This window comes from Cyclopterus lumpus, chromosome 13 (genome assembly GCF_009769545.1).
Source record: "Cyclopterus lumpus isolate fCycLum1 chromosome 13, fCycLum1.pri, whole genome shotgun sequence".
In the NCBI taxonomy this organism is placed as follows: domain Eukaryota; kingdom Metazoa; phylum Chordata; class Actinopteri; order Perciformes; family Cyclopteridae; genus Cyclopterus; species Cyclopterus lumpus.
The window spans coordinates 21,686,177-21,698,869 of NC_046978.1; the positions used below are offsets into that span (position 1 = coordinate 21,686,177).

Below are 12,693 nucleotides of genomic sequence, written 5' to 3' on the forward strand. Positions count from 1 at the left end.
ACTAATATCAGAAACAGAGGTAGACAACCTCCATCACAAAGACAACCTACACTAATATCAGAAAGAGGTAGACAACCTCCATGACGGAGACAACCTCCACTAATATCAGAAACAGAGGTAGAGAACCTCCATCACAAAGACAACCTCCACTAATATCAGAAACAGAGGTAGAGAACCTCCATCACAAAGACAACCTCCACTAATATCAGAAAGAGGTAGACAACCTCCACTAATATCAGAAAGAGGTAGACAACCTCCATCACAAAGACAACCTCCACTAATATCAGAAACAGAGGTAGAGAACCTCCATCACGGAGACAACCTACACTAATATAAGAAAGAGGTAGACAACCTCCACTAATATCAGAAAGAGGTAGACAACCTCCATCACGGAGACAACCTACACTAATATCAGAAAGAGGTAGACAACCTCCATCACACGGACCATCTACACTAATATAAATAACAGAGGTAGACTACCTACACTAATATCAGAAACAGGTAGACTACCTCCAACCCAAATACCACCATCAGTAATATCAATAACAGAGGTAGACTACTTCTATCACAAAGACCACCTCCACTAATATCAGAAACAGAGGTAGACAACCTCCATCACAAAGACAACCTACACTAATATCAGAAAGAGGTAGACAACCTCCATGACGGAGACAACCTCCACTAATATCAGAAACAGAGGTAGAGAACCTCCATCACAAAGACAACCTCCACTAATATCAGAAACAGAGGTAGAGAACCTCCATCACAAAGACAACCTCCACTAATATCAGAAAGAGTTAGACAACCTCCATGACGGAGACAACCTCCACTAATATCAGAAAGAGGTAGACAACCTCCATCACAAAGACAACCTCCACTAATATCAGAAACAGAGGTAGAGAACCTCCATCACGGAGACAACCTACACTAATATAAGAAAGAGGTAGACAACCTCCATCACGGAGACAACCTCCACTAATATCAGAAAGAGGTAGACAACCTCCATCACAAAGACAACCTCCACTAATATCAGAAACAGAGGTAGACAACCTCCATCACATAGACAACCTCCACTAATATCAGAAACAGAGGTAGAGAACCTCCATCACAAAGACAACCTCCACTAATATCAGAAACAGAGGTAGAGAACCTCCATCACAAAGACAACTTCCACTAATATCAGAAACAGAGGTAAAGAACCTCCATCACAAAGACAACCTCCACTAATATCAGAAACAAAGGTAGAGAACCTCCATCACGGAGACAACCTCCACTAATATCAGAAACAGAGGTAGACTACCTCCATCACGGAGACAACCTCCACTAATTTTAGAAAGAGGTAGACAACCTCCACTAATATCAGAAACAGAGGTAGACAACCTCCATCACAAAGACAACCTACACTAATATCAGAAAGAGGTAGACAACCTCCATGACGGAGACAACCTCCACTAATATCAGAAAGAGGTAGACAACCTCCACTAATATCAGAAAGAGGTAGACACCCTCCACTAATATCAGAAAGAGGTAGACAACCTCCATGACGGAGACAACCTCCAGTAATATCAGAAAGAGGTAGACAACCTACACTAATATCAGAAAGAGGTAGACAACCTCCACTAATATCAGAAACAGAGGTAGACAACCTCCATCACAAAGACAACCTCCACTAATATCAGAAAGAGGTAGACAACCTCCATGACGGAGACAACCTCCACTAATATCAGAAAGAGGTAGACAACCTCCATCACAAAGACAACCTCCACTAATATCAGAAACAGAGGTAGAGAACCTCCATCACGGAGACAACCTACACTAATATAAGAAAGAGGTAGACAACCTCCATCACGGAGACAACCTCCACTAATATCAGAAAGAGGTAGACAACCTCCATCACGGAGACAACCTACACTAATATAAGAAAGAGGTAGACAACCTCCATCACGGAGACAACCTACACTAATATCAGAAAGAGGTAGACAACCTCCATCACAAAGACAACCTCCACTAATATCAGAAACAGAGGTAGACAACATCCATCACAAAGACAACCTCCACTAATATCAGAAACAGAGGTAGAGAACCTCCAACACAAAGACAACCTCCACTAATATCAGAAACAGAGGTAGAGAACCGCCATCACAAAGACAACCTCCACTAATATCAGAAACAGAGGTAAAGAACCTCCATCACAAAGACAACCTCCACTAATATCAGAAACAGAGGTAGAGAACCTCCATCACGGAGACAACCTCCACTAATATCAGAAACAGAGGTAGACTACCTCCATCACGGAGACAACCTCCACTAATATCAGAAAGAGGTAGACAACCTCCACTAATATCAGAAACAGAGGTAGACAACCTCCATCACAAAGACAACCTACACTAATATCAGAAAGAGGTAGACAACCTCCATGACGGAGACAACCTCCACTAGTATCAGAAAGAGGTAGAGAACCTCCACTAATATCAGAAAGAGGTAGACAACCTCCACTAATATCAGAAACAGAGGTAGACAACCTCCATCACAAAGACAACCTCCACTAATATCAGAAAGAGGTAGACAACCTCCATGACGGAGACAACCTCCACTAATATCAGAAACAGAGGTAGAGAACCTCCATCACAAAGACAACCTCCACTAATATCAGAAACAGAGGTAGACAACCTCCACTAATATCAGAAAGAGGTAGACAACCTCCACTAATATCAGAAAGAGGTAGACAACCTCCATCACAAAGACAACCTTCACTAATATCAGAAACAGAGGTAGAGAACCTCCATCACGGAGACAACCTACACTAATATAAGAAAGAGGTAGACAACCTCCACTAATATCAGAAAGAGGTAGACAACCTCCATCACGGAGACAACCTACACTAATATCAGAAACAGAGGTAGACCACCTCCATCACACGGACCATCTACACTAATATAAATAACAGAGGTAGACTACCTACACTAATATCAGAAACAGGTAGACTACCTCCAACCCAAATACCACCGTCAGTAATATCAATAACAGAGGTAGACTACTTCTATCACAAAGACCACCTCCACTAATATCAGAAACAGAGGTAGACAACCTCCATCACAAAGACAACCTACACTAATATCAGAAAGAGGTAGACAACCTCCATGACGGAGACAACCTCCACTAATATCAGAAACAGAGGTAGAGAACCTCCATCACAAAGACAACCTCCACTAATATCAGAAACAGAGGTAGAGAACCTCCATCACAAAGACAACCTCCACTAATATCAGAAAGAGGTAGACAACCTCCATGACGGAGACAACCTACACTAATATAAGAAAGAGGTAGACAACCTCCATCACGGAGACAACCTCCACTAATATCAGAAAGAGGTAGACAACCTCCATCACAAAGACAACCTCCACTAATATCAGAAACAGAGGTAGACAACCTCCATCACAAAGACAACCTCCACTAATATCAGAAACAGAGGTAGAGAACCTCCATTACAAAGACAACCTCCACTAATATCAGAAACAGAGGTAGAGAACCTCCATCACAAAGACAACCTCCACTAATATCAGAAACAGAGGTAGACAACCTCCATCACAAAGACAACCTACACTAATATCAGAAAGAGGTAGACAACCTCCATGACGGAGACAACCTCCACTAATATCAGAAAGAGGTAGACAACCTCCACTAATATCAGAAAGAGGTAGACAACCTCCATGACGGAGACAACCTCCACTAATATCAGAAAGAGGTAGACAACCTACACTAATATCAGAAAGAGGTAGACAACCTCCACTAATATCAGAAACAGAGGTAGACAACCTCCATCACAAAGACAACCTCCACTAATATCAGAAAGAGGTAGACAACCTCCATGACGGAGACAACCTCCACTAATATCAGAAAAAGAGGTAGAGAACCTCCATCACAAAGACAACCTCCACTAATATCAGAAACAGAGGTAGAGAACCTCCATCACGGAGACAACCTCCACTAATATCAGAAACAGAGGTAGACTACCTCCATCACGGAGACGACCTCCACTAATATCAGAAAGAGGTAGACAACCTCCGCTAATATCAGAAACAGAGGTAGACAACCTCCATCACAAAGACAACCTCCACTAATATCAGAAAGAGGTAGACAACCTCCATGACGGAGACAACCTCCACTAATATCAGAAACAGAGGTAGAGAACCTCCATCACAAAGACAACCTCCACTAATATCAGAAACAGAGGTAGAGAACCTCCATCACAAAGACAACCTCCAATAATATCAGAAAGAGGTAGACAACCTCCATGACGGAGACAACCTCCACTAATATCAGAAAGAGGTAGACAACCTCCATCAAAGACAACCTCCACTAATATCAGAAACAGAGGTAGAGAACCTCCATCACGGAGACAACCTCCACTAATATCAGAAAGAGGTAGACAACCTCCATCACGGAGACAACCTACACTAATATCAGAAAGAGGTAGACAACCTCCATCACGGAGACAACCTACACTAATATCAGAAACAGGTAGACTACCTCCAACCCAAATACCACCGTCAGTAATATCAATAACAGAGGTAGACTACTTCTGTCACAAAGACCACCTCCACTAATATCAGAAACAGAGGTAGACAACCTCCACTAATATCAGAAACAGAGGTAGACCACCTCCATCACACGGACCATCTACACTAATATAAATAACAGAGGTAGACTACCTACACTAATATCAGAAACAGGTAGACTACCTCCATTCCAAATACCACCGTCAGTAATATCAATAACAGAGGTAGACTACTTCTATCACAAAGACCACCTCCACTAATATAAATAACAGAGGTAGACTACCTACACTAATATCAGAAACAGGTAGACTACCTCCAACCCAAATACCACCGTCAGTAATATCAATAACAGAGGTAGACTACTTCTATCACAAAGACCACCTCCACTAATATCAGAAACAGAGGTAGACAACCTCCACTAATATCAGAAACAGAGGTAGACCACCTCCATCACACGGACCATCTACACTAATATAAATAACAGAGGTAGACTACCTACACTAATATCAGAAACAGGTAGACTACCTCCATTCCAAATACCACCGTCAGTAATATCAACAACAGAGGTAGACCACCTCCATCACAGAGACAACCTCCACTAATATCAGAAACAGAGGTAGACCACCTCCATCACGGAGACAACCTCCACTAATATCAGAAACAGAGGTAGACCACCTCCATCACGGAGACAACCTCCACTAATATAAGAAAGAGGTAGACCACCTCCATCACGGAGACAACCTCCACTAATATCAGAAACAGAGGTAGACAACCTCCATCACAAAGACAACCTCCACTAATATCAGAAACAGAAGTAGACCACCTCCATCACGGAGACAACCTCCACTAATATCAGAAACAGAGGTAGACCACCTCCATCACACGGACCATCTACACTAATATAAATAACAGAGGTAGACTACCTACACTAATATCAGAAACAGGTAGACTACCTCCAACCCAAATACCACCGTCAGTAATATCAATAACAGGTAGACTACTTCTATCACAAAGACCACCTCCACTAATATCAGAAACAGAGGTAGACAACCTCCATCACAAAGACCACCTCCACTAATATCAGAAACAGAGGTAGACAACCTCCATCACAAAGACCACCTCCACTAATATCAGAAACAGAGGTAGACTACCTACACTAATATCAGAAACAGGTAGACTACCTCCATTCCAAATACCACCGTCAGTAATATCAATAACAGAGGTAGACAACCTCCATCACGGAGACAACCTCCACTAATATCAGAAACAGAGGTAGACCACCTCCATCATGGAGACAACCTCCACTAATATCAGAAACAGAGGTAGACCACCTCCATCACGGAGACAACCTCCACTAATATCAGAAACAGAGGTAGACTACCTCCATCACAAAGACAACCTCCACTAATATCAGAAAGAGGTAGACAACCTCCATCACGGAGACAACCTCCACTACTATAAGAAAGAGGTAGACCACCTCCATCACGGAAACAACCTCCACTAATATCAGAAACAGAGGTAGACAACCTCCATCACAAAGACCACCTCCACTAATATCAGAAAGAGGTAGACTACCTACACTAATATCAGAAACAGAGGTAGACAACCTCCATCACACGGACCATCTACACTAATATAAATAACAGAGGTAGACAACCTCCATCACACGGACCATCTACACTAATATCAGAAACAGAGGTAGACTACCTCCATCACAAAGACAACCTCCACTAATATCAATAACAGAGGTAGACTACTTCTATCACAAAGACCACCTCCACTAATATCAGAAACAGAGGTAGACTACCTCCAACCCAAATACCACATCCACTAATATCAATAACCGAGGTAGATCACCTCCATCACAAGGACAAAAACAAACTGAAGACATGAGATTAAGGACGAGAGGAAACGTGAATTTTATTTGATAAAAGTTGTTACTTCAGTTAAGGCTTCAGAGCAATCGGTCCTTCACATCTGATATTTTATACATTTAACATGAACATGTTTGAGATCAACAACCTCTTGAAGACTTTCAATTACTTTGTTACAAAAACACATCAAAGTCTTCACTGTTTGGTCCCCTAAAAAAAGACGGTTTTAAAGTAAACAGACAGACAGACAGACAGACAGACAGACAGACAGACAGGCAGGCAGGCAGGCAGGTAGACAGAGAGACAGGCAGACAGACAGGCAGACAGACAACACAGCTTGTCTTCATAGACTGATACACTTGTCTTCGTCAGACATCTGATTGGTTCAGTACGTCTCCTCGTCAGTATTTACCACTTCCTGTTCAAAAAGACATCGAAAGACGAATCTAAACATCAAGGTATAGAAGAAATAAATATGTATTTTAGTACAAATGTCTCTCAGAGAGAAACTTAAAGCGTCTGTCCTCACAGTGTTCCCGTTTGGCAGATTGAGGACGTAAAATGTTCTTGAGAGGTTTAAAGGGTTCTGCTTCAGCTTGGTCCAACAGGTCCACGACAGACAGGAGGTTCTGGCCGGCTGCTCAGAAGAGCCGGACAGGTAGATCACAGGAAGCCAAAACCGACATGTTTCAAGGGTCATGCTGGATTTGAGTCCTCTTAACTGGAGCTGGTGTTCCAAATCCATCCAAGTCCACACATCCATAACCTGATTCATCCCCAGGCCAGATCCTGCTCAAACGTGGTTCAAATGGCTTCCAGACCCGGGTCTCAAGACTCTGCTGGAGACCCGGGTTGGTTGTCAGGGAGTCTCTGGATCACTGCTGCCACAGTCTAGACAAACTTTCAAGTCTTCTGTCCTTCGACGGAGTAAAGTCTGGATCCTGTATGTAGGAGAATCGTGTAGAACCCAGACCTGCAGCTTGGTGTTCAGTCTACAGACGGAGTAAAGTCTGGATGTAATAGTAATAATAATCACTTTAAAAGTCACTGATGATAAGGAGGTCAGTCAAAGTCATTGATAACGTGGATTCACTGATAAAAAAGGTTAAAGGTAACTGCTTCACACACTCCTCTGTCGGCCATGTTGTCTCCATTGTCTCATGGGCCCACCTCCCTGTGTCCTGGATCCTGATTGATTGGTGGGTAAGATGACAAGGCACTACTGGATCATCTGATTGGTTCTATGTCATTGAGCTGACCGCTGGTCCAATCACAGTGAGCTCAGGATGTGATGTCATAGACGATGGTTGTGTTCAGGTCAGGTGGCAGTGAGGAGGAATGAGAGCAAACAGCTGTTTCTAGAACAAGAATATACAGTTAAAGATGAATATCACTTCTTGATTAAATAAGAGGCACATGTTTATTCACCCATTTATGTGCATGATAATAATAATAAAACCTGAGTAAGAAAAGAAATGTACACTTTTATTGATCCCCGTGGGTAGATCCTTCTCTTTGATCATCCTTAGTTATTAAGGAGCAACTGGGGGTTCAGTGCCTTGCTCAAGGACACTTTAACATGAACTCTGGGGAGAGCGGGGATTGAACCGGGATACCTTGTGGTTACGGGACGACCGCTCTCCCCATGAACTACAGCCGACCCCCAATGGGTTAGGTTAGGGTTAGTAGCAGTGGTCAATCAAAATAATAATTAAAGTCACCTGGCAGCAGTCAGGCCTCGCTGGCACTGCTGTTCCTGTTGAGCTCTCTGATGCCCTGAAGGATCCTCTTCATGTGACCCACCTTGGTCACCCCGAGGTCCTGCACACACACAGGCACACACACACACACACACACACACGGTAACGACATAGAAGACAATGTGCACCATGACTCAGCACAGTTAGCGATCAGGCTAGCAGCGGTACCTTCAGGTCCCTCCTCTCCAGGTGGATGAGTTCGGCCCCGCGGACGTCGTGTCCGATAAAGATGTCCTTATACTCGCTGAGACACAGGAAGTCCAGCCATGCCCCCACCTCCTCCGTCCCCCACTGGTTAGCTGAGACACCGACAAGAAGTTGTTCAGGCAGACAGGAAGTGGATCAGGCAGACAGGAAGTGGATCAGGCAGGTGCCAAAGAATAGCAAACCGGATTGTAGGGCGACTGTGGGTCAGTGGTTAGCATGCACGTCTTTTAATCAGGGGGTTGGCAGTTCAATCTCCCCCTTGTCGATGTACAGATATATACAGATCCTTACCATGGAGACAAAGACAGGTAGGGAGAGAGAGACAGAAAGACAAGTAGAGAGAGCTCACCTGGCAGAGAGAGAGACAGGTAGAGAGAGCTCACAAGGCAGAGAGAGAGACAGGTAGAGAGAGCTCACCTGGCAGAGAGAGAGACAGTTGGAAAGTGACAGGTAAAGAGAACTCACCTGGCAGAAAGAGAGACAGGTAGAGAGAGACAGGTAGAGAGCTCACCTTGCAGAGAGAGAGACAGGTAGAGAGCTCACCTGGCAGAAAGAGAGACAGGTAGAGAGAGCTCACCTTGCAGAGAGAGAGACAGGTAGAGAGAGCTCACCTGGCAGAGAGAGAGACAGGTAGAGAGCTCACCTGGCAGAGAGAGAGAGACAGGTAGAGAGCTCACCTGGCAGAGAGAGAGACAGGTAGAGAGCTCACTTGGCAGAGAGAGAGACAGGTAGAGAGCTCACCTGGCAGAGAGAGAGAGACAGGTAGAGAGCTCACCTTGCAGAGAGAGAGACAGGTAGAGAGAGCTCACCTGGCAGAGAGAGAGACAGGTAGAGAGAGACAGGTAGAGAGCTCACCTGGCAGAGAGAGAGACAGGTAGAGAGAGACAGGTAGAGAGCTCACCTGGCAGAGAGAGAGACAGGGTGGTGCAGGTCTCTTTGTTCTTATTGTTTTTGTCTTTTTTGAATTTCGGGACGAGACGAAACTTTGCGCTCCGGCTGCGTTTGGAGAACTCTGTCAGAGGACCCTGAAGACACACAGACAGGTTTGTAGAAGCAGATAGACAGGAAGGGAACCTAAACCAGTAGCCATTGTGCAGGTCTACATCATTCAGGACTATGTAGAACCAGGTCCGGTGGCGGTTTACCTCGTGGTCTGACGGGTCGAGGACGGGACACAACCAGGGGACGTCAGCCAGCCGGCGGAGCTGCTGAGCCACCGAGCTCAGAGCTGCATTCAACTGGTCCTGCTGAGGAGGATCCAGCTGCTGCACACACACACAACAAGCATCGGGACCAGAACCGGGACCGGGACCGGGACCAGGACCAGGACCGACATTCTTAAGCATCTTCACATCTCAAAAGGTTGATCAGAGACACAGAAGTAGTTACCATGGACATATTTCCAGCCAGCAGCAGTTCAGTCTCACTGAGTAAAGCTTTGACGTTACTGACCATCTGAAGGACCACGCTGCAGCACAGCGCCTGGAGACAGAAGGAGAGAGTCAGGGAGGGAAGGAGAGAATCAGACAGGGAAAGAGAGAGAGAGTCAGGGAGGGAGGGAGAGAGAGAGTCAGACAGGGAAAGAGAGAGTCAGACAGGGAAGGAGAGAATCAGGAAGAGAGAGACAGAGGGAGAGAGAGAGAGAGACATCCCTCAGTTTCAGTCTTCTGGGTTTCTAAGTTTGGGCTCAATCAGAGATTACACATGTGAGGACAAGACAGGGACCAGAACAGAGACCAGAACAGAAGCCAGGACAGAGACCGGGACACGATAGAGACCGGAACAGAGAATAGGACAGGACATAGACCAGGACAGAAGCCAGGACAGAGACCGGGATAGGACAGAGACCAGTACACAATAGAGACCAGGAAGGATAGAGACCAGGAAAGAACAAAGACCAGGACAGAAGAGACCAATAAGTTATGTTCAGTACCCCAGAGTTCTTGGAGTTGGCGTAAACCACGTCCATGGCCTTTGAGCTGGCGTTGACAGCGTGAGCCAGCTCCTGTTCCAGACTGTGGTGAGACTGAGCAACTTCACGAATACTGAAACAAAAAATCATAGAATACTATGACAATAACAATAATATATATATAGTTTCTCAGGACTCGTATAGAAACCAACAACCATTCACACCCACGGGCAGTTTAGAGTCCAGTTAACCTGAGTTGCATGTCTTTGGACTGTGGGAGGAACCGGAGAACCCGGAGGAAACCCACACTGTCACGGGAGAACATACACACAGAAGGACCGCCTGGGATCGGGCATTGAACCCAGGCCCCTCCTGCTGTGAGGTGACGGTGCAGCCTTGGCCTGAATTTATTATGTAAAAACAATATGAATGTCTGAAATACGTCGTTATTCAATATCTTTGATGTAGAATTCCTAAATAGTAAATTAGCTGGTCTCTCTAGTCTCCCTAATCTCTCTGGTCTCCCTCTTCTCTCTAATGTCTCTGGTCCCTCTGGTCTCCCTCTTCTCTCTGGTCCCTCTGATCTCTCTGGTCCCTCTGATCTCTCTGGTCCCTCTGATCTCTCTAGTCCATCTGGTCGCTCTAATCTCCCTCTTCTCTCTAATCTCTCTGGTCCCTCTGATCTCTCTAGTCCATCTGGTCGCTCTAATCTCCCTCTTCTCTCTAATCCATCTGGTCTCTCTGGTCCCTCTAGTTTCTCTGGTCTTTCTGGTGAATCAATCAGCTGCTGCCCATGACCAGTTTAACTTGTGTACTGCGATCTCGTCATGAGTTACCTGTGTATCAGAGCTCCTGCTGCCTGACCGAACTCGCTGATGAGCGACGCCTCATCTTCCGAGACAATCTCTGGCTGGGAGGAGAGGGGGGGCTGGGGGGACTGAGGAGGGGGGGTCCGGAGAAACTCACACTTCTGTTTGTCCTCCCAGGATTTTAGAGTGCTCTCAAATGCCTGAAACACACACAGACACACACACACTAATGGTGAGGTTCTGGGGTAGTACCCTGTCTCTGGTGAGGGTCTGGGGGTAGTACCCTGTCTCTGGTCAGGGTCTGGGGTATTATCCTGTCTCTGGTGAGGGTCTAGGGGTAGTACCCTGTCTCTGGTCAGGGTCTGGGGTATTATCCTGTCTCTGGTGAGGGTCTGGGGGTAGTACCCTGTCTCTGGTCAGGGTCTGGGGTATTATCCTGTCTCTGGTGAGGGTCTGGGGGTAGTAACCTGTCTCTGGTGAGGGTCTGGGGGTAGGACCCTGTCGCTCGTGAGGGTCTGGTCTAGTACTTACCCTGTCTCTGGTGAGGTTCTGGGGTAGTACCCTGTCTCTGGTGAGGGTCTGGGGGTAGTACCCTGTCTCTGGTCAGGGTCTGGGGTAGTATCCTGTCTCTGGTGAGGGTCTGGGGGTAGGACCCTGTCTCTGGTGAGGGTCTGGGGTAGTACCCTGTCTCTGGTGAGGGTCTGGGGTAGTACCCTGTCTCTGGTGAGGGTCTGGGGGTAGGACCCTGTCTCTGGTGAGGGTCTGGGGTAGTACCCTGTCTCTGGTGAGGGTCTGGGGGTAGGACCCTGTATCTGGTGAGGGTATGGGGGTAGGACCCTGTCGCTTGTGAGGGTCTGGGGTAGTACCCTGTCTCTGGTGAGGGTATGGGGATAGTACCCTGTCTCTGGTGAGGGTCTGGGGTAGTACCCTGTCTCTGGTGAGGGTATGGGGATAGTACCCTGTCTCTGGTGAGGGTCTGGGGTAGTACCCTGTATCTGGTGAGGGTCTGGGGGTAGGACCCTGTATCTGGTGAGGGTCTGGGGTAGGACCCTGTCTCTGGTGAGGGTATGGGGATAGTACCCTGTCTGTGGTGAGGGTCTGGGGGTAGTACCCTGTCTCTGGTGAGGGTATGGGGATAGTACCCTGTCTCTGGTGAGGGTATGGGGATAGTACCCTGTATCTGGTGAGGGTCTGGGGATAGTACCCTGTCTCTGGTGAGGGTATGGGGATAGTACCCTGTCTCTGGTGAGGGTCTGGGGTAGTACCCTGTCTCTGGTGAGGGTATGGGGATAGTACCCTGTCTCTGGTGAGGGTCTGGGGTAGTACCCTGTCTCTGGTGAGGGTCTGGGGGTAGGACCCTGTATCTGGTGAGGGTCTGGGGTAGGACCCTGTCTCTGGTGAGGGTCTGGGGGTAGTACCCTGTCTGTGGTGAGGGTCTGGGGGTAGTACCCTGTCTCTGGTGAGGGTATGGGGATAGTACCCTGTCTGTGGTGAGGGTCTGGGGGTAGTACCCTGTCTCTGGTGAGGGTATGGGGATAGTACCCTGTCTCTGGTGAGGGTCTGGGGGTAGTA

At 46.6% G+C, this 12,693-nt stretch overlaps 1 protein-coding gene across 7 annotated transcripts in view; it reads right to left on the reverse strand.

Annotated features, from left to right (window-relative positions):
* Nucleotides 1-6,454: 6,454 nt before the first annotated feature.
* LOC117741434 (diacylglycerol kinase delta-like) overlaps nt 6,455-12,693 on the reverse strand; it is a 29,568-nt gene continuing 23,329 nt past the window's right edge. For 5 of the 7 annotated variants that reach the window (XM_034548474.1, XM_034548473.1, XM_034548471.1 and 2 more), the window contains 8 exons: nt 11,149-11,321; nt 10,334-10,445; nt 9,790-9,882; nt 9,546-9,665; nt 9,302-9,425; nt 8,362-8,492; nt 8,155-8,254; nt 6,455-7,791 (listed from right to left, as the gene is read on the reverse strand). In XM_034548474.1, coding sequence (XP_034404365.1) covers nt 8,165-8,254; nt 8,362-8,492; nt 9,302-9,425; nt 9,546-9,665; nt 9,790-9,882; nt 10,334-10,445; nt 11,149-11,321 — 843 coding nt within the window. In that variant the 3' untranslated portion in view covers nt 6,455-7,791; nt 8,155-8,164. Of the gene's footprint in view, nt 7,792-8,154; nt 8,255-8,361; nt 8,598-9,301; nt 9,426-9,545; nt 9,666-9,789; nt 9,883-10,333; nt 10,446-11,148; nt 11,322-12,693 lie in introns of those variants that run through there. The other 2 variants (XM_034548472.1, XM_034548475.1) reach the window with 2 other exon arrangements.